At 54.3% G+C, this 21,929-nt stretch overlaps 2 protein-coding genes and 1 long non-coding RNA gene across 3 annotated transcripts; 1 reads left to right on the top strand and 2 right to left on the bottom strand.

Moving 5' to 3' along the window:
- Positions 1-4,720: 4,720 nt before the first annotated feature.
- Positions 4,721-21,291, bottom strand: LOC144339754 (uncharacterized). The gene is made up of 4 exons (XR_013415129.1): positions 21,215-21,291; positions 8,978-9,134; positions 5,478-5,651; positions 4,721-5,173 (listed from the first exon to the last, which is right to left on the bottom strand). It is a non-coding gene; the product is annotated as an uncharacterized LOC144339754 (long non-coding RNA).
- Positions 13,221-15,040, top strand: CLDN4 (claudin 4). Its single transcript, NM_001194564.3, is given in 1 exon segment — positions 13,221-15,040. A coding segment is annotated over 1 exon segment (630 nt). The 5' UTR covers positions 13,221-13,560; the 3' UTR covers positions 14,191-15,040.
- Positions 18,316-21,299, bottom strand: METTL27 (methyltransferase like 27). The gene is given in 5 exon segments (XM_077996575.1): positions 18,316-18,853; positions 19,143-19,277; positions 19,811-19,893; positions 19,896-19,955; positions 20,782-21,299. Coding segments are annotated over 5 exon segments (777 nt in total). The 5' UTR covers positions 20,882-21,299; the 3' UTR covers positions 18,316-18,454.
- Positions 21,300-21,929: the final 630 nt, after the last annotated feature.

The following is a 21,929-nucleotide window of genomic DNA, read 5'->3' on the forward strand; positions in this document are numbered from 1 at the left end:
CAAGGTGGGTGGATTGCTTGAGCCCAAGAGTTCAAGACCAGCCTGGCCAACATGGCAAAACCTCATCTCTACAAATAATACAGAAATTAGCTGGGTGTGGTGGCATGTGCCTGTAGTCTCAGTTAGGAGGCTGAGGTGGGAGGGTCACCTGAGCCCGGGGAGGTTGAGGCTGCAGTGAGGCAAGATGTTGCCACTGCACTCTAGCCTGGGCAACACAGTGAGAAGTCTGAGTGCAGTGGCTTGAGCCTGTAATCCCAGCACTTTGGGAGGCTGAAGAGGGCAGATCACTTGAGGCCAGTTGTTCAAGACCAGCCTGGCCAACACGGTGAAACCCTGTCTCTACTAAAAATACAAAAATTAGCTGGGCGTGTTGGCAGGCACCTGTAATCCTAGCTACTTGGGAGGCTGAGGCAGGAGAATCGCTTGAACCTGGGAGGCAGAAGTTGTAGTGAGCCGAGATCATGCCACTGTGCTCCAGCCTGGGCAACAGAGTGAGACCCCGTGTCAAAAAAAAAAAAAAAAAAAATCTACGGAGAAGTTGCGGGAATAGTCCGATGAACTTTCGGATGTGCTTTACTCCAGTTCACCAAATGCTAACATTGCTATGGTTGTAGTCTGTCTTTTCTCTCCCTATATACACGCACTTTGCTTTTTCCTGAACCATTTGAAAGCTAGATGAATATATCATGACAATTGACTGCTCAGAACTTCAGCATGCGTCTCCTATGAGCAGGACATTCTCCACCAGAGGTTCTGGAACTTGAGCAACGTTGATTACTGAGTCCTGCCTGCTGGCTCCTTCAATGCCCCTTCACGGCCCAAGCAGAAGCCAGGAAGGCTCCCTGGAGGAGGTGAGACTCGGGCTCAGTTTCCCTCCTTTCTTCTTTTCATTTCCTCCCTCCCTCCTTCCTTTCCTTCCTTCTTTCCTTTCTCTTTCCCTCCCTTGCTTTCTCCCTCCTCCCTCCCTGTCTCCCTTTTTCCTTCTTTCTCTTTCTCCTTCCTTTATCCCTTCCTCCCTCCTTCCTTTCTTCCTTTTTTTTGTTTTTGAGATGGAGTCTTGCTGTGTTGCCCAGGCTGGAGTGCAGTGGCATGATCTTGGCTCACTGCCTTCACCCCCTCAGGTTCAAGTGATTCTTGTGCCTCAGCCTCCTGAGTAGTTGGAACTACGTTGAGCGCCACCACGCCTGGCTAATTTTTGTATTTTTAGTAGCGACGGGGTTTCACCACGTTGGCCAGGCTGGTCTGAAACTCTTGACCTCAGGAGATCCTCCCGCCTCAGCCTCCCTAAGTGCTGGGAGATTACAGGCTCGAGCCACTGTTCCTGGCCTCTTCTTTCTTTCTTCCAGCCCTTACTTTTTTTTATTTATTTTTAAAATTTTTATTCATTTATTATTTTGAGACTGGGTCTCACTCTGTCACCCAGGCTGGAGTGCAATGGCATGATCTTGGTTCACTGCAACCTCTACCTCTCAGTTTCAGGCAATTCTCCTGCCCCAGCCTCCTGAGTAGCTGGGATTACAGATGCCTGCCACCACGCCCAGCTAATTTTTTTTGTATTTTAAGCAGAGACTGGTTTTCACCATGTTGGCCAGGTTGGTCTCGAACTCCTGACCTCAGGTGATCCTCCTGCCTCAGCATCCCAAAGTGCTGTGATTAGAGGTATGAGCCACTGGGCCTGGCCTACAAGTTAATTTTTTTTTTTTTGGAGACGGAGTCTTGCTCTGTCGCCCAGGCTGGAGTGCAGTGGCCGGATCTCAGCTCACTGCAAGCTCCGCCTCCTGGGTTTACGCCATTCTCCTGCCTCAGCCTCCCAAGTAGCTGGGACTACAGACGCCCGCCACCTCGCCCGGCTAGTTTTTTGTATTTTTTAGTAGAGACGGGGTTTCACCGTGTTAGCCAGGATGGTCTCGATCTCCTGACCTCGTGATCCGCCCGTCTCGGCCTCCCAAAGTGCTGGGATTACAGGCTTGAGCCACCGCGCCCGGCCTACAAGCTTTATTTTTAAGAACAGTTTCAGATTTATAGAAAAATTGAGAAGATCGTACAGAGTTCTGTATATCCCCACACTTTCTCCTAATATTAAAATCTTATATTAATACTGCCTATTTGTTTCAGTTAATGAACCAATGTTGATATCAATATTGATACAATGTTATTAACTGAAGTGTATGCTTTATATGGATTTCCACAGGTTTTTTTTTTTTTTTTTTTTTTAAGACAGAGTCTGGCTTGGTCGCCGAGACTAGAGTGCAGTGGTATGGTCTTAGCTCACTGCAACCTCCGCCTCCCCTGTTTAAAAGATTCTCCTGCCTCAGCCTCTTGAGTAGCTGGGACTACAGGCACCTGCCACCACGTCCAGCTAACGTTTGTATCTTTAGTAGAGACGGGGTTTCACCATATTGCCCAGGCTAGTCTCAAACTCCTGACCTCAGGTGATCCACCCACCTTGGCCTCCCAAAGTGTTGGGATTACAAGCGTGAGCCACTTTGCCCAGCCACACAGTTTTTATCTAACGGCCTTTTTCTGTTCCTGCATCTCATCTGGGATCCCATATCACATTTGTTTATATACAATTTACATTTCTTTACATACCATTTACATTTATTTACACATATTTGCATTTGTTTACATATATTGATTTCCATGGCTCTTCCCCAATGTCCTGTTTCTGTTTTAGGATCCCACCCAGGACACCAGGTGACATTTAGTCATCATGTAATGATGCTCCTCTTGGCTGCCACAGTGTCTCAGACTTTCCTTGTTAGGACAATCTTCAGGTTTTAGGAGTGCTGGTCAGCTATATCGCAGATGCTCCTGTCTTGGGATTTGTCTGATGTTTTTTTCATGATTAGATTAGGATTATGGGTTTGCAGCAGAAAGATCTCAGGTAAAGTGCCATTTGCTTTACATTCTATCACGAGTATAGATTATCAACATGACAAATAACTACTGATGTTGACTTTGATCTCCTGGCTGGGGCAGTGATTGTCGGCTTTCTCCACTCACTGTAAGGTTACCCTTCCTGTACTGTACCCTTGGAACTAAGTCACTGTGCACAGCCCATACTCACATTATTCTCCCCTCCATGAGGGCAGAAGTAGCTGCATACATTTTTTGGAGTTAAAAATTTTTTTTTTAAACTAAAAAAAACCTTTTTTTTTTTTCAGACAGAGTTTTGCTCTTGTCGCCCAGTCTGGAGTGCAGTGGCCCGATCTCGGCCCACTGCAACCCCTGCCTCCTGGGTTCAAGCATTTCTCCTGCTTCAGCCTCCCAAGTAGCTGGGATTACAGGTGTGCACAACCATGCCCAGCTAATTTTTGTACTTTTAGTAGAGATGGGGTTTTGCTATGTTGGTCAGGCTGGTCTCGAACTCCTGACCTCAAGTGACCCACCCACCTGGGCCTCCCAATGTGCTGAGATTACAGGTGTGTGGCGCCACGCCCGGCCTAAAATCTTTAAAAAATTTTTTTATTTTTTGTAGAGACAGGGTCTTGTTATGTTGCCCAGGGTGGTCTGGAACTCCTGAGCTCAAGTGATCCTCTCACCTGGACCTCCCAAAGTGTTGGGATTACAGGCGTGAGCCACCTCGTCCGGTCCCACCAGTGATTTCTGATTCCTCAGTGTGGCTGCAAGGCCACTGAGACCCAGGCCCTGAAGAGACCACACAGACTGAAGCCTGGAGGTTTCCATGGCAGCCAAAGCTGGGCAATGGCTGATGGGACAAGTGAGGGCCTTCCATTCCCGATGTCCTGGGACTGCATATATCTAGGTCAGAGCGGGAGCTACAGGAGGGATGGACTGTGAGTTCTCTGCCAGCCTGCTGAGATGGCAAAGAATGGGAATAAAATTGCCTGAAAGAAAATAAACATGGATGCTTGTTGCATGGCTGTGGGTGAGGAGAGCCAGCCTGTATGGGGACATGGGGATGGAGACTGATGCTGGGAGGTAGTGACACCAACTGGGTGGCAGCTGGCAGGCCCCTGGGCATCCACACTCCCCCTGCTCAGTTGGCGAGAAGCAAGAAAGCATTAAGGGAGGGAGGGAGGAAGGAAAAGAGGTGGGAGTTGAGTGCTGTGGGTGAACACTGAGGCACACTTCAAAAGCTCAAGCCACGATGCTTACGCCCTGATATAAAAAGAGCATTGAGTTGAGCGAGGTGGCTCACACTTGTAATCCCAGCACTTTGGGAAGCCGAGGCAGGTGGATCAGTTGAAGTCAGGAGTTCGAGACCAGCCTGGCCAACATGGCGAAACCCCGTCTCTACTAAAAATACAAAAATTAGCTGGGCGTGGTGCACGCCTGTAATCCCAGCTACTCAGGAGGCTGAGGCAGGAGGATCACTTGAACCTGGGAGGCGGAACTTGCAGTGATCCGAGACTGCACCATCGCACTCCAGGCTGGGTGACAGAGTGAGACTCTGTCTCAAAAAAAAAAAAAAAAAAAAAAAAAAAATTGAATAATTACAAAGCTCAAACCTAATCACCAGTGTGGCTGCTCCTGGCCCCACCCTGCCTCCTACTCCCCAGGGGAGGGGACAGTTCAGACAGGGATGTGCCCTTCCGGGGGCCTGAGATGATCCAGATATGGGAGCTGGCAGGGAATGAGGACTCCAGCAGGGCTGGGTCAGTAGGAGCACCTGGCAATAGGGCAAAGATCTGGCAGCTCGACTTCTTGGGCCCTGAGAAGGCAAGAGATTGGTATCTGTGTGTGACAGGAGAGGGCGTGGCTGGTGTCTGGCCATCCACGATGGGGGGAGATGTGGGAGAGATGGGGCGGGGGACACAGGGCAGGAGAGGGGCCAGGCCTAGGGCCTCTGTGCCGGGAGGGATAATATGATCTGAGTCACCTGGAAATGGGGCGAGATGGTGCTGATGATCCCGGACTCCTGGGTTTTGTCCCTGGCTCTGTCACTGCTGACTCATGGGCTGCTGACCTAGGAGTGTCCTGGTCGGCGTGTGGGTTTCTCTCAGCCTCTTAGTGTGTCAGAGACAGCCTCTCTGTGAACCCTCGTCATCGGGGGTGTGCCCGGCTTCTGGGTTCTGTGTTCTGGCATCTTCTGATCTTCCAAGACGGAGCAGGATGGGATGATCCCAGCTCTTTGCGCCGCTGACTGGTGACAAGGCCTGTCCTGGCCTGGGACCAGGGGGCGCTTCTCTGGGAGTCCTGGCTGGTCCTGAGACAAAGGCACCCTCCCAGTGAAGCCCCGCCTCCTCTGTCCTCCATCACCCAGCCCAAAGCAAGACCGCCCTCCTCACTCTCCCTCCAACTGACCCGAGCTCCTGGGTTGCGCCCTTGAGGCCCACACTGATGCTCCCAACTTATTTCCCAGCCCTACGCCCTCACCTGCCTGGCTTCCGACTCCTCAAGTTCAGTTTTCCACAGATACTCCCTCCCCACACACACCCCTGTTTTTGTCCCTGCTACTCTCCTTTTGGGAGAACTCTCTCCTCTTCACAGGTCTCTAAGCTTTTACTCACCCTTCTGGTTTCCTCTCCACATGCCACCTCCTCCAGGAAGCCTGCCTGGTGTGCCCCAGGTAGAGTTGATTTTTCCCTCTCCAGTGCTCACACAGAGCTGGTTTTCCCTGCGTGGGAGCTGTTTATTTCAATTCAGGCTGGGCTGATTACACCCTGATGAGCTCCATGCCAGCCCTGGGCAATAGAAGAGTAGGGGTAGAGGATGAGCCCCAGAATCAGACATCGGGCAGGGTGTGAATACCGGTTTTGCCATTATTCTGGGGGCCCTGGAATGTCACATCAGCTCCCAGAGCCTTAGTTTTCTCATCTCTAAAATGCGAACGGGCTGGGCATGGTAGCTCACACCTGGAATCCCAGCACTTTGAGAGGCTGAGGCAGGAGGATCACTTGAGGCCAGGAGTTCAAGGCCAGCCTGGGCATTATCGGGAGACCCTGTCTCTACAGAAAAACAAAAAGTTAGCTGGGTGTGGGGGTGCACACCGGTAGTCCCAGCTACACCAGAGGCTGAAGGTGGAGGTTTGCTTGAGCTCAGGAGTTCGAGGCTTCAGTGAGCTATGACTGTGCCACTGTACTCCAGCCTGGGTGACAGAGCGAGGCTTCATATCTTAAAAACGAAAGCAAGAGAACGACAATGATACCCCTACACTGTTTTGCAGTGAGATAAAATGATTTCCTGTTATTCAATGTTATTCGAAGGCACTTAGCATAGTGCCTGGTCCTGAAGCAGACGCTCAAAACATGGTTTACTGGCTGGCTTGTTCCCTGAGAGGCCAGGGCAAGAGGAGGCTGCCCTGGATGGGGAGAGGGAGGGGTGGGGTTGGGGAGGACTGACTCCTCCATCAGATTAGAGGGTCTTCAGGAATTCCACAGCCCTTAGGTCCTCTCCCTCCCCCGCCTCTGGGAAATTGGAGTAAAGTCCAGTAGAGACAGGACTGCCCTGAAGTGAGGTGGGGGGAGCCAGAGGGAGGGGTGGAGGAGGGTGGGAGGGAGGGTTTATGCCTGGGACCTGGATGGACCTCTCTGTGAAGTGGGTGAGTGGCCTGTGAGGGGCTGGACAGCTGGGTAGGACGGTGGGAATGCTGAAGGTCATGGTAAATATGGGGCTTGCTAATTATTTATTTATTAGAGATGAGGTCGGCCGGGCGCGGTGGCTCAAGCCTGTAATCCCAGCACATTGGGAGGCCGAGACGGGCGGATCACGAGGTCGGGAGATCTAGACCATCCTGGCTAACACGGTGAAACCCCGTCTCTACTAAAAAAATACAAAAAACTAGCCGGGCGAGGTGGCGGGCGCCTGTAGTCCCAGCTACTCGGGAGGCTGAGGCAGGAGAATGGCGTGAACCCGGGAGGCGGAGCTTGCAGTGAGCTGAGATCCGGCCACTGCACTCCAGCCTGGGCGACAGAGCGAGACTCCGTCTCAAAAAAAAAAAAAAAAAAAAAAAAAAAAAAAAAGAGATGAGGTCTTGCTCTGTCACCCAGGTTGGAGTGCAGTGGCATGATCATGGCTCACTGTAGCCTCCAACTCCAGGGTTTAAGTGATCTTCCTGCCTCAGCCTCCCGAATAGCTGGGATTTACAGGTGTATGCGACCATGCCTGGCTAATTTAAAAAAAAAATTTTTTTTTAATAGAAAAAGGGTCTCACTATGTTGCCCAGGTAGGTCTTGAATTCCTGGCCTCAAACGATCCTCCTGCCTCAGCCTCCCAAAGTGCTGGGATTACAGGCATGAGCCACCATGCCTGGCCAGACGTTTTGAAACCGACAGACATAAACCGAAATCGATGCAGCGATTTGGAGGAAAGTAATTTAACAACGGTCCTCTCAGTCCTGTCCCCTGTGTAAGCCTCCTCCCCTTCACACAGTCATCTCCTCCGAGTCTCTCTAACTAAGCTCTCTCACCAAGTCCCCTCCCTTTGCTCAGCCCCTCTTCCCATCTCTGCCACCAGAAGTGCCCGACCCTGGGACTCCAGCCAGGAATGTGGTCTTTCTTCTCTTCCTTAGAAGAACCCCCAGACATGGCCACCGCCCCCACCCACGGCCCACGTGGTGCGCAACCTGGGGGCAGCACCCGCTCAGCCAGTCTGGCCAGACTGGTCAGCCACGCCTGCCATCACCTAGCACCAGGCCGAGGGGGTGGATGGTCCGCTGGTGTGGGCAATCAGGCTGAGGGCCAGGGACTCTCCCTTTCAGCCTGGTGCCAAGACTCCAATCTGAGCTCAAGGACTTCAGAAAGAAATAGGATCTTGTTGCCTAAAGAAAAAAAAAAATCCATCCTTTACTATTATTTTTTATTACTATTTTTTTGAGACGGAGTCTTACTCTGCCGTGCAGACTGGAGTGCAGTGGCGCGATCTCAGCTCAATGGAAGCTCTGCCTCCCAGGTTCACCCCGTTCTCCTGCCTCAGCCTCCCGAGTAGCTGGGACTACAGGTGCCCGCCACCACGCCTGGCTAATTTTTTGTATTTTTAGTAGAGACGGAATTTCACCATGTTAGCCAGGATGGTCTCGATCTCCTGACCTCGTGATCCACCCGCCTCGGCCTCCCAAAGTGCTGGGATTACAGGCTTGAGCCACCACGCCAAACCTACTGTTTTTTATTTTTTAAGAGACAGGATCTTGGTCTGTTGCTCAGGCTGGAGTGCAGTGGTGCGATCTCAGCTCACTGCAACCTCTGCCTCCAGGTTTCAAGCGATTCTCCCACCTCCATCTCCCGAGCAGCTGGGACCATAGGCACACGCCACCACGCCCGGCTAATTTTTAGTATAGACAGGGTTTCACCATGTTGGCCAGGCTAGTCTAGAACTCTTGGCTCAAGAGTTCCTTCCGCCTCAGCCTCCCAAAGTGCTGAGATTACAGGCGTTAGCTACTGTTTCCGCCCTAGGAATCAATTTAATATACACTGGCTTCCCTGGCTTTAGTCTTCCTGTTCCCAGAAGGCATGGAGTACAGGCTCTGGGAGCTAGACTGCTCAGCCCACTGAGATCTTTTTGGCTGCAGGACAGTCATCTATTACCGGCCCTAGGGCTCAGAAGCCAGCAGGAGCTTGGGGTTAGAAGGGAGACTTTGTTTTTGCCCCTTTGCTAAGGACTCCCAGGGAGCTGAGCTCAGGGCAAGCTGCATGTGTGTGTGTTACAACTGGGGACTTGGGGCCCATGCCTGTAATCCCAGCACTTTGGGAGGCTGAGACAGGTGGATCACTTCAGGTCAGAAGTTCGAGACCAGCCTGGCCAACATGGCAAAACCCCGTCTCTACTAAAAATACAAAAATTATCCGGGTGCGGTGGCGGGCACCTGTAGTCCCAGCTACTTGGGAGGCTGAGGCAGGAGAATTGCTTGAACCTGGGAGGCAGAGGTTGCAGTGAACCGAGATTGTACCACTGCACTATAGCCTGGGTGACAGAGCGACATTCCTTCTCAAAAAAAAAAAAAAAAAAAAAATTGGGGACTTGGCCAAGCCCCTGGAACTCTGGGGACAGGGGTCTGAAAAGTCCTAGCTCCCACCTGATATGACCAGGATCCGAACTGAGCAGCAGCTGCTTTGCGTCCGGAACTTTGCTCCCTCCTCTTGGTATTACACTTTTCGGCTCACGAAGCATTTTTACATCCTTCTCTCATTTCACGTGTGTCTCAGATTGGGGAGTGGGCCCCAGTGTTCTCACTGTACAAAGGAGGAAGTTGGGGTTCAGAGATGGAATTGGCTTCTCCAAGGTCACAGGGCTGGTAGGATGGCTCATGGATACACAGCTTCCCAGCTTTTGTCCTTTTTGGCTTGCGAAGCATTTTCACATCCCCATCTCATTTCACGTCTGTTTTTGTTTTTGATACTGGAAGGGGTGCAACATCCTCATTTTTACAAAGGAGGAAGCTGTGGCTCAGAGATGGTCCCTGGGTTGGAAAGATGGTTTACGGGGTGGGCAGAGATGGGTGAGCTGATCTGGTGGTTTTTATCCTTGATAGAAACGAGCACGTGTGGCCGGGCACGGTGGCTCACGCCTGCAATCCCAGCACTTTGGGAGGCCAAGGTGGGCAGATCACTTGAGGCTGGAAGTTCGAGACCAGCCTGGCCAACATGCTGAAACCCTGTCTCTACTAAAACTACAAAAATCAGCTGAGTGTGGTGGTGTACACCTGTAGTCCCAGCTACTCGGGAGGCTGAGGCATGAGAATTGCTTGAACCCAAGAAATGGAGACTGCAGTGAGCAGAGATCGCGTCGTCTCAAAACCAAAACAACAACAAAAGTTAGAAACCAGCACATGTGATCCAATTCTGTCAGCACAAAATCACACAGTGCAAGTTACAAAAAAGAAAAAGAAAATAAATGAGTGGCAACCCTGCACTCTCTGACCCCAAAACCAAGGTGATAACAACAGATGTCTTATAAGGTGTTCCTGTAAAAGATCTCTGGGCTTTGGAAAGAGGGCCAGATGCAGGCCTGGAGGTAAATTTCCTTGTTTTCCTCTGCCTTAGGGCTGTGGGAGCCAGAGCGGAGAGGAGAGAAGCACCTCTTGCCTTTGCTGGTGTTTTTCCTGCAGCGGGTGGGTGGGACTGAGCCAACGGTCTCTTGGCATCAACAAAGCATCAACAAATCCCTCTCTAACTCCACTGAGCTGCTGGCTGATCCCCAAGGACATCCTTCTGGCCTCTCCCTCACACCTGGGTCCTCTAGCCCTGTGTGAGCTCCATGCTTCTTCCCCGCCTTGTGTCTGCTCTATGCCTGGAGGCCCTCCTGCACCTGCCCTCCCCTCAACCTCCAACCCCTCCCTGCTCTCTGCTCCCGATACGCGTGGCTGTGCCTGGGAGGGAAGGACAGCTTGTTAAGTCACTTCTGTAGGGCCACAGGTGGACTGTTGTAGGACTTGCATGCCCCCCTCCCCCATGCCTGCTTCTCCAAGTGCCAGTTGGCTGTGTCCCAGGAAAGCAAGGGCAGGAAGTGGCGGGGTGGGGCAGGAGGTGCGGGGGAGGCGGGGGGGTAGGTTCTGGCCATCTGGCCAAGTCATGTATCTACTCAGAAAGCTTGCTAAAGGCTACCTGGCTGGGACCACAGGTAAGAGGCACCTGGGGAAGGAGGTACCCATGCTGGAGTGCCCACCCGTCCTAGGCAAGCCCCTGGCCTTCTCTGGGCTTCAGTTTACTCCTTTGAGCCAAGGCAATAAAAGTCCCTGCCCTGCTGACGGCCGGAGGCTGTGATGAGGTCACATCATCGCCAGGAAAGCACTTATCATCAGTCATGATGGTTACTTATCTCTGGTGTTATTTAGCCCATAGGCTCTGTGTGCGGAGAGAGCCTTGTAAAGAAAGCCCCAGGGAGGCGTGGTCCGGGCAGAAACCATCCCTGTTTGTTTTGGTGAGTGTGCTTATGATGGGGGTCAAGGTGTAGGAGTGTGGTTTGAAACTGGAGAATGCTTCATTCTTTCCATCATCAAACATTCCTTTTTTTTTTCTTTTCTTTTCTTTTTAGACGGAGTCTCGCTCTATCACCCAGGCTGGAGTGCAATGGCGTGATCTCGGCTCACCACAACCTCCGCCTCCCAGGTTAAAGCGATTCTCCTGCCTCAGTCTCCTGAGTAGCTGTGATTACAGGTGTGAACCACCACACTCAGCTAATTTTTGTATTTTTAGTAGAGATGGGGTTTCACCATGTTGGCCAGGCTGGTCTCGAACTCTTGACCTCATGTTCCGCCCATCTTGGCCTCCCAAGGTACTGGGATTACAGGCATGAGCCACCGCACCCTGCCCAAACATTTCTTTTTCTTTCTTTTTTTTTTTTTTTCGAGACAGGGTCTTGCTCTGTTGCCCAAGGCTGGAGTGCAATGGTGTGATTATGGCTCACTGCGGCCTCCAACTCTTGGCCTCAAGCGATCCTCCCATCTTGGCCTCCCAAAGTGCCGGCCTTATAGGCATGAGCCGCAGCAACCACTTCTAACATTACTTGAGCATCTGTGATGTATCAAGCCTGGTGCTGGGCACTGAGGTTGCAGAAGGCATTGTTCCTGTCTTCCAGGAGCCCCAGGCTAACAGGGGAGATAGATGTGTATAGAGTTAACCACAATACCAGGCCTCAACTTCCCATCTGTAACATGGGTGGATCATGCTAGATTGTTCCAGCCTGTCCGGTGCTTCATTAGCCGGTCAACAGATCCGTCTCAAATACCTCCTGTGGGTACTCACTGATTGCTTCAACCCAAACCATGGCACCCTTGATGACTTTCCCTCAGGAAGCTCAAGGACTATGCATCCCTCTGGGTCCGAACTGGGCACACAGCCACCAGTGCTGGACAATGGTGGCAGCTCAGGGACACACTGGAGCCCCGGCCCCTGCAGAGTTCCCAGCAGGGTTTGGATGAGAGATGCAAAATGACCACACGGCGGGTGAGGAGGGGCTCCCTCGGTGCTGCGGGGATGAGCCCTAGACACTCTCGATCACCCCCACGATGACCCCTTCCCAGAGGTCCCCTCAGTCATCTGCCCTGAACCAAGATCTTCCTGATCCTAGACCCTCCTCCCTCCCTCCATCTCCCAGGGCTCGGTGACATTCCGGGCAGAAATTTCTGACTCTTTTACTCTGGAACCTCCCTCCCCAGCCCAGTCTCTAGTCAAACTGGATTCCTGGCTGTTCCCAGAACAAGCTGCCCTTCCCCACCTTGCCACCTCTGCCCTTGTTCTCTCTGCCCGAATGTCCTCCTTCACCAGTCTCGCTGCCTTGCACATCTCTCCTAAGGGCTGTGTTCCCAGAACGAGCTGCGTTTGTTCAGCCTGGCCCACCGTCTACCAGAATGTCCTCCTTCAGCCAGTCCCGTTGCCTTGCAAAACTTTTCTGGGGGACCCGTTCATGATGCCTTCTGTGGCATAATCCAAGAATCCAGTGCCCCCAGGAGTTGTGCCACCCAGCACCCCTTTGCAGTCAAGCTCCCCCAGCACCACACCTCCCCACCCCGGAAGAGTTCCCCTTCCCTTTGAAATCTCATGGGACTTTGCACCCACCCTGGCTTTATTGGAAGGCTTTGTATGTCTCCACAGGGTAAACACCCATTTACTGGGGTGATGATGTCTCCAGGATCTAGTTAATGTTTGTCGTCGTTGGTGACCAGCCCCACCCAGTTCTGGGCAAGCAGGGTGGCCCCTGGCAGGAACAGAGCCCACCAGACTAAACTTCTGTGGAGGTGGAGAGGGGCAGGCTTCTGTCTCTTTTTGGCTAAAGGTGCATCATATCCAAGGCCCCTCTTCTAGCCAAACAGAGAAGCCGGTGATAGAGATGGGTGAGAGTGGGTGATGTACCCAGGAGTCCCGGCTTCCCGGCTCCTCACTCCCCTACACGTAACTTTATCCAGCCAGTGCCGCAGAGGCTGCTGGTGAGGCCAGATGCATGAATGATCATAATCACAATAGCAGTGAAACTGCCAGTGATGAAACTGATAAGGACAAGAAAGGACAGTAATCAAGGTGCGGTTTCTCGTGGATGTTTCCAAGACTGCATCCTCAAACTCTCTCCCTGAGGGTCTCCACCCTGTCCTCCCACCTAAATCTAGAATGAGGGGACCCTGGCTTGTGGGGACCCTGGTCTTCAGGCTCCCAAACCTGGCTGGTCTGGCTGCCCCCTGGCCTTGCCCTGTGAATATCCAGCTGTCCCTGGGCTGTGATTCAGTGTCTGTCTCCCGGGTGACCTCAGCATGGGCTTTGAGGAAGGGGAGAGGGTAGTTTCTTCTGAGACTGGATAGTGACTCAGGGACCAGGGGCAGGGGCCTCAAAAGTGCCTTTGTTGGCCTGGGCTCAGGAATCCAGAGAAACTGGTCAGGAGGAGGTCCCAGTGATGAAAACCCCTCCCTCTGCCCCCGCCCCTCTGCCAGAGCCATATAACTGCTCAACCTGTCCTGAGAGAGAGAGTGCCCTGGCAGCTGTCGGCTGGAAGGAACTGGTCTGCTCACACTCGCTGGCTTGTGCATCAGGACTGGCTTTTTCTCCTGACTCACAGCGCAAAGGAGCTCTCTGTGAACGTTAAGTCCGTCCCCAGCGCTTGGAATCCTACGGCCTCCTCAGCCGGATCCCCTCAGCCTTCCAGGTCCTCAACCTCCGCGGACGCTGAGCGATGGCCTCCATGGGGCTACAGGTGACGGGCATCGCGCTGGCCGTCCTGGGCTGGCTGGCCGTCATGCTGTGCTGCGCGCTGCCCATGTGGCGCGTGACGGCCTTCATCGGCAGCAACATCGTCACCTCGCAGACCATCTGGGAGGGCCTGTGGATGAACTGCGTGGTGCAGAGCACCGGCCAGATGCAGTGCAAGGTGTACGACTCGCTGCTGGCGCTGCCGCAGGACCTGCAGGCGGCCCGCGCCCTCGTCATCATCAGCATCATCGTGGCCGCTCTGGGCGTGCTGCTGTCCGTGGTGGGGGGCAAGTGTACAAACTGCCTGGAGGATGAGAGTGCCAAGGCCAAGACCATGATCGTGGCGGGTGTGGTGTTCCTGTTGGCCGGCCTGCTGGTGATAGTGCCCGTGTCCTGGACGGCCCACAACATCATCCAAGACTTCTACAACCCGCTGGTGGCCTCCGGGCAGAAGCGGGAGATGGGTGCCTCGCTCTACGTCGGCTGGGCTGCCTCCGGCCTGCTGCTGCTTGGCGGGGGGCTGCTTTGCTGCAACTGCCCACCCCGCACAGACAAGCCTTACTCTGCCAAGTATTCTGCCGCCCGCTCTGCTGCTGCCAGCAACTACGTGTAAGGTGCCACGGCTCCACTCTGTCCCTCTCTGCTTTGTTCTTCCCTGGACTGAGCTCAGCACAGGCTGTGACCCCAGGAGGGCCCTGCCACTGGCCCCTGGCTGCTGGGGACTGGGGACTGGGCAGAGACTGAGCCAGGCAGGAAGGCAGCAGCCTTCAGCCTCTCTGGCCCATTCGGACACCTTCCCAAGGCCGCCTCCTGCTAGCAAGAACAGAGTCCACCCTCCTCTGGATATTGTGGAGGGACAGAAGTGACAGGGTGTGGCAGTGGAGTGGGGAGCTGGCTTCTGCTGGCCAGGATGGCTCAACCGTGACTTTGGGCTCTGCCTGCATCGGTGTTGGCCACTGTCCCCATTTACATTTTCCCCACTCTGTCTGCCTGCATCTCCTCTGTTCCGGGCAGGCCTTGATGTCACCTCTAGGACTGTGCCTTGCTCACCGAAACCCGCACCCAGGAGTATGGCTGAGGCCTTGCCCACCCACCTGCCTGAGGAGGGCAGAGTGGATGGACGGGTTTGGAGGGGAGGGGTGAAGGCTTTGTAAACAGGTTTGGGCAGTGGTGGGGGAGGGGGCCAGAGAGGCCGCTCAGGCTGCCCAGCTCTGTGGCCTCAGGACTCTGCCTCACCCACTTCAGCCATGGGCCACTGGAGACTGATCCCCCTGAGTCCTCTGCCCCTGCCAAGGACACTAACCAGCCTGGGAGGGTGGCAGGGAGGAGGGGCGGCTTCACCCTCGGGAGTCCTGGGGTTCTTCCTCCTCCTTCTTCGTGGTTTCTGTTTTGTAATTTAAGAAGATCTATTCATCACTGTAATTATTATTATTTTCTACAATAAATGGAACCTGTGCACAGGAGGAACTTGTATTGTCTCTGATTTCAGCTGTGGAGGTGGGTGGGGCAGGGCTGGAGGCCTAGGCAGGGGGTAGGTGAGGGGCAAGGCCGCTGTGTTTTGGCCAGTACATGAACACTTAAAAAAAAAAAAACGACGAGATCCAGGGAACTGTGAAAAACTGGAGCTGGGCTGGGTGTGGCGGTGAGCACCTGTAATCCCAGCACTTTACTAGGTCGAGGTGGGAGGATCGCTCGAGGCAGGAGTTTGAGACCAGCCTGCCCAACATCGTGGCGCCATCTCTCCAAAAAGTTTAAAAAATGAGCTGGGCCTGGTGGCTCATGCCTGTAATCCCTGTACTTGGGGAGGTTGAGGTAAGCGAATTGCTTGAGCCCAGGAGTTTATGAGGCCGCAGTGAGCTTTGATCGCACCACTGCACTTCAGCCTGGGTGACGGGGCGAGACCTTATCTCTTAACAACAAAAAAAAATGAAACGGGCCTCCAAGGTGTCACCTTAAAAAATAAATTAAATGGGCCTCCAACGTATCAAAGTTTTAAAAAAAAGAAATGGATCCCCAAGCCATCACCTAAAAAAAAAAATGAGATAGGCCCCCAAGGTATCACTTTGTCCAGATGGGGGCCCTTCATTGGTTGGAGGGTAAACCCGTATACAGGAAACAGTGTATGCCTGGGACCCCAGTGAAGGGTTGGGGACCCTAGGAGGGAGGTGCCCACATACGCTCCCAGCTCTGAGGTATGGGCCACCAGCCACCCCCACCCCGCTGTTGCTCCAGTTTTGTCTGGGCAGCCAGGCTGGTCTGTTCCTCTTTGCTGAGTCACCCAGGTTCCCCTTCCCAGCCTTTGCATAGCCGGTCCCTGCTCCCAGCCTGGAATGTCCCTTTTCCCTCCTCCACCCTTCTGGATCCTGCTTGTCCTGAAAGCCCAGCTCCCAGGCGCCTCCCCCATGAAGTCTTCCCACTCTCTTGGATGGAGAAATTATTATCAGCCCTGTTCAAACCCCTGAGGTGCTGAGGGTCACCAAATGCCTTTCACCTGGAGGGCAGCCTCCAAGCCATGTCCAGAGCTCGGCATTCTGATCCCTTGATAGATGAGGGAACGGAGTGTGGCCCAGGCCCAGACCTACAGCTTGGGACTTTGGACTCCGAATTTGGGTGGGGAAGCTGTCCAGGACAGGGCTTGAGCCTCAGCAACCACTTGGGCTTGGCCTTGGCCTTGGGTCTGCCCTGCCGCTGTTGTGGAAAGGATGTTCTAAGGTTGCTCGGGCTTCATTTTCTCATTTTCTTGTCAGTAAGTTGGAGGTGAGCAGACCCAGCACCCTGGAAGGAGTGACCCCAGGAGGCCCCAGGGAGGGGTCTTCTCCATCACTTCTTGCTACTTCCCTCCCTCCCTCCCTCCCTCCCTTCCTTCCTTTCTTCCTCACCCAGCTATTTTGTATTTTTAGTAGAGACGGAGTTTTGCCATGTTGGCCAGGCTGGTCTCGAACTCTTGACCTCAGGCGATCTGCCTGCCTTGGCCTCCCAAAGTGCTGGAATTACAGGCGTGAGCCACTGTGCCTCGCTCCCCGCTTTTTTTTTTTTCTTGAGATAGAATCTCACTCTATTTCCCACACTGGAGTGCAGTGGCACAATCATAGCTCACTGTAGCCTCCAACTCATGGGCTCAAGCAATCCTCCCACCTCAGCCTCCTGAGTAACTGGGACCATAGGTGCTCACCACCACGCCTAGCTAATTAATTTTTTTTTTTTAGAGATGGGGTCTTGCTATGTTGTCCAGGCTGCTCTTGAACTCCTGGGCTCAAGGAGTCCTCCTGCCTTGGCTTCCCAAAGTGCTGGGATTATGGGGGTGAGCTGCTGTGCCTGGTGGGGAATTCTTGACTTAATCTCCTGGATTGAGGAGACGCCCTCCTCACCACTCACCCACACCTCTGCCGGAGGATATGACTGTGTCTGAATGGACAGGAAGAAAACCCGCATGTGGGCTTTGGATCTTGGGCTAGTCCCTTCACCTCTCTGGGCCTCAGTTTCCCAGCTGGCACAGAGGATGATTATCTAACATCACAGGAAGGCTGGTATGTGTGTTTGAAGTGCCTGACAGTAAGTGCTGGCTGAATGACCTTGTCACCTCAGGTCCAGGCACCTATAGTGTGCCCAGGGTGGCCTCAGGTGCACTGAGAAGGACAGATGGGGAAGACCCAGTGACTGGTCTGGGAAGGTTCCTGGAGGAGGGGGTAAGGAGAAGCAAGGCGTTGCTGGTAGAAGGGAGTGCGGTGAGAGGAGAGGCTCCGGAGCAGGGGAGACCGTCACCCATGGGCAGCCCAATGGGGTTGAAGGGCTTAGTAAGCACAGGTTGGTCTAGGATGTCCGATCCTGGCTGCTTCACCCAGTAGAAAGTTCCTGTCTTTTTTGGCCCAACTTCGACCTTTTCGGCTGACCTCATCCATATCTCTGCATTTGTCAGCCTTCAGGGCTCCCCTGGATGCCTGTCCAGACCTGCCCAGGCTTAGCCACAGTCTCTGCTGGGCCTGGCAAGGGGTGCGGAGAGAGGAGGGAGAGGAAGCATTTTTCCCTCTGTGATTTCCTGTCCTGTGCCTCCTGGTTCTCATGCTCAGCCCCTCTCCTTTCTGCCTTAGGCTGTGCCCTACGTGGATTCCTCACCGGGTCTCAGAAATGCCTCTCTTCTCTACATTCTCGGAGCAGGGCCAGGCGTGGTGGCTCAAGTCTGTAATTCCAGTACTTTGGGAGGCCAAGGCGGGTGGATCACTTGAAGTCAGGAGTTCGAGACCAGTCTGACCAACATGATGAAACCCCGTCTCTATTAAAAATGCAAAAATCAGCTGGGCACGGTGGTGGGCTCCTGTAATCCCAGCTACTTGGGAGCCTGAGGCAGGAGAATCTCTTGAAGGTTGCAGTGAACTGAGATCGTGCCGCTATACTCCAGCCTTGGCGACAGAGCGAGACTCTGTCTCAAATTAGATAAATAAATAAATAAGTAAATAAATTCTGGGGGCAATGAGCACTCACGGCTCTGGTGGGGCCACCTCTGACCAGACCCTGTGCTCTCTGGCCCCTTGCTGGGCCCCAGTGGGTTGGAGATCAAGGCCCAGAGGGCAGGGTCTGAGCCCTCTGCCCAGAGCAGAGAAAAGCCCTGAGCAAGAACACAGCAGGAGACGGGAGATACACCTGTCTGGACAGCGCGATGTGTGGAGTTTACAAACAGTGCTCACAGCTCTCATCTCCCCTAAGCAGCCCTATTTCCCAGATGAGGAAACAGACCAGGAAAGAGAAAGAGACGCCCCGAAGGCAGTCCACGAATGAGTGAGGAAGCAGGCAGAGGAGGGAACAGAACTGAGCCCTCACTGTGGGCCGGGACCAAAGCAAAAGCTTTAGAGACAGGATTTCACCTGATTCTCACTTTAGTCCTATGGGGACGGGATTGTAGCATTTATACCACCTGGCTCCCGGGCTAGGAAATGGAGGCTGCAGGGGAGGGTGGAGTTGCTCCTGGTTGCCCATGGATAAGAGCCAAGTTGGCCACCTGTCTGCCCCGCCTGTTTGCGTGGGTCTGCCGTTGGTGGCTGGGATGTTAGGCTAGGCTGTATGTGGCGATGGGCAGAACGCTGCCCCTCGCTTAGCCTGAGGGACTCTGGGGCCTGTGTCTGTGCTGTGCAGAGGGGAAGGTGTATGGTGATGGGGATTGGGGGTGCTTGGCTGGGCTGCTCCTCACCTGGCTTGGTGACACATAGGAGCTCAGGTATCACATTGCAGGGCACCTGGCCATCACTGGGGGCGCCAACTATCAGTACCATGTCGAAGGTCCCAGTGTGCGTGGGGAGGGGTGGGGACATGGTGTGATGCTTGGAAGGTGCTTTGTCTATGGTGTGGCCTCAGACCACCCTGGAGGGGACGAAGCTACCACCCGTATCTGCAGGACCCAGGTTCCCTGGAGGATAAGGTAAGTATGGCCCAGTTCTGGGCTGCAGTCAGATCATGGGGTGCAGGATTGAGTGAGGGACTGGGGGCTTAGTGTGGGAGGGGGATGGAGGTTCGGCAAGGGAAAGGGCTTTATGAGGGGGCACCGTGGGGTGTTAGGATGGGAGAGGAAGTACCTTCAGGGCCAGGCAGAGGCTCCTGGCCCAGGGTGCAGAGGCTGAGGTGCTGATAGAGGCCGCGGGCCCCGGCCTGTTCCAGCATCCCTAGGCTCCCATTCACCCCATGTAGCTGGAGGAAGCCTCGAGCCCGCAGCTGGGGTAGGGGTGGGAGACTCAGTCATGGTTCACACTTGCCACTTCCCGGCTGGGTCCCTGTGCCTTGGGAGGGCAGTGGATTCTGCACTGAATGTGGCCCATGCGTTTGCTTTTCAAAAAATTTTGAGACAAGATCTCTTTCTGTCGCCCAAACTGGAGTGCAGTGGCATGATCACAGCACACTGCAGCCTTGAACTTCTGGCCTCAAGTGATCCTCCCACCTGAGCCTCCCATGTAGCTGGGACTACAGGCGTGCACCACCCTGCCTGGCTAATTTTAAAATTTGTTTATAGAGACAGGGGTCTTGCTATGTTGCCCAGGCTGACCTCAAACTCCTGGCCTCAAGCTGTCCTCCTGCCTCGGCCTCCCAAAGTGCTGGGATTACAGGTTCGAGCCACTGTGCCTGGTCCCGTCTCATGCATTTGGAACAGTGAGTCTAAGGCACGGTGCAGGGTTCTGGGGCCAGGGACAGTAGGAGATTTGAGGAAGTGTGGGGCTAAGGAGTAGGCGGGGGATCTGGAAGAGCCTCACCTCGGAAGCCACTAGGCCTGTGCCGCAGGCCACGTCCAGGATCAGGGCACTGTGGGGCAGGCCTGGAAGGGTTTGTGTGAGGCGACTGCGAGGCGGGGGGCATGGTACTGCAGGGTGGCCACATCCTGAGGAAAGAGTGCCGGGCCTACAACACCGGTGCCCTAGTGTCTGGGGGATCTCCCTTGTGGGTGGTCTCGGAGTATGCCGGGCCAAGCTGTGTGTGTTGGGGATCAAGCCTGGCTGGGGCTACTATGAGGGGATGCCCAGGCATGAGGTACTTCCCATTGCTACAGGGCCAGGACTGGAGAGTTAGCCCCCAGCCCACTGTATGGTAGACTCAGTCCTCCAGGGACCTTCTCTCCCGGCCAAGGCAGCTCTCTCTGCTGAGTCCACATGACTTCTCTCTCTCTCTCTCTCTCTCTTTTTTTTTTTTTGAGACAGTGTCTCCCTCTGCCGCTTGGGCTAGAGGGCAGTGACAAGATCTTGGCTCACTGCAACCTCTGCCTCCCGGATTCAAGCAATTCTCCTGCATCAGTCTCCCGAGTAGCTGGGATTACCAGGCGTCTGCCACCACGTGGGCCTGGCTAATTTTTGTATTTTTAGTAGAGACAGGGTTTCACCATGCTGGCCAGGCTGGTCTCGAACTCCTGACTTCAGGTGATCCGCCCGCCTCAGCCTCCCAAACGGTTTGGGATTATAGGCGTGAGCCACCGCGCCCAGCCCTACAGTGCCTTCTCAACAGCACCTCCTCCAGGCAGACCTCATGGCCCCTGATGGTGCTGCCAATCCAGAGCTGTGGGGCGGGTTCTGGAAGGGGCAGGACTGTAGGGTTCTTAGCCAGGCCTCACTTCATTCTCACAGCCGCCCCCGGGTGCAAGGCTGATTCCCCACTTTACAGGTAGAAAAATGGAGGCTGGTCTAGTGGAGGCAAGGACCCAGATGAATTTACCTGGTGGTAGTGAGGAGTGCGCGGTCATAGAAGTGGAGCTTTGGGGCCAGTTCGGGGATGCCATGCGCGGCCCCGACCCGCGCCCGCACCTCGGGCAGGCTCCCACCCTCCTCCTGGGCCATGCTGCTGCGGGGACACGGCTGCCCTGTTTCGAAGTCCACCTCAATCACCCATCCCCTCCTTTCCCCCTTCCCTCCTCCCCCTGCAGAGGAGGCTGCCAGACCACCAGCGCGACCCCTATCCCGGCCCCTATCCCAGATGGCGACACTGAGCGCAGAGAGGACGGGCTTGGATATTTACACTCTGGGGCTGCAGGGCTCGGGGAAGGGGCAGGGTGCCCCGCAGCTGGAGGAAGGACCTGTCTTCCTCTTTCCCGCCCTCCGACTGGGAGAGGGTCGGAGGTGGGCGACATCCGGAGCAAAAGGGTCTCGAAGGAGGCCGGAGTCAGAACTCACCGCCAATCGAGCGCGCCTGGCGTGGGCACCTGTACTCCGGGCTGGGCCTGTGCGGCGATCCTGGCCACATCCTCAGCACCAGCCCGCAGTGATTGGCTTTCCGCCAAGAGAAAATAGCCAATCAAAGGAAGGCGCTGGCAGCCCGCCCCCTACCGCCAGCCAATGAGCTCAAGGCTTGTGGCCCTCTTCCAGCCTGGGTGGAGCAGGGACTGCTGAGAAGTTTCCTGCTGTGCGGGTTTAGGGGCTTCTCCGTGGTCTGGCCCCGGCCTCCCCCTCCACCGTCAGGTAGCAGCACCTCCACCGTCCCCCTCCAACTGCTCTCCTGCCTCCCGAAGTCCTTTATGCTTCCTAAAAGCATGAGGTTTGTAGGCACTGGGGAGTCCCTGAATTCTCGTGGGCAGGAGAGGGGCCTAGGATTAGCTTTCATTTTTACTTTGTGTTTGTATTTATTTATTTTGTTTTATTTTTGTTTTGTTTTGTTTTGAGACGGTCTCACTCTGTCGCCCAGGCTGGAGTGCAGTTGCTCGACCATAGCTCACTGCAGCCTTGAAATCCTGGGCTCAAGCCATCCTCCTGCCTCAGCCTTCGGTGTAGCTGGGACTACAGGTGCATGCCACCTTGCCCGGTTTTTTTATTATTTTTTATTTTCAGAATTTTTGTAGAGACAAAGAATGTTGTCCAGGCTGGTCTTAAACTCCTAGTCTCAGGCGATTCT

Source organism: Macaca mulatta, chromosome 3 (genome assembly GCF_049350105.2).
Source record: "Macaca mulatta isolate MMU2019108-1 chromosome 3, T2T-MMU8v2.0, whole genome shotgun sequence".
Lineage (NCBI taxonomy): Eukaryota > Metazoa > Chordata > Mammalia > Primates > Cercopithecidae > Macaca > Macaca mulatta.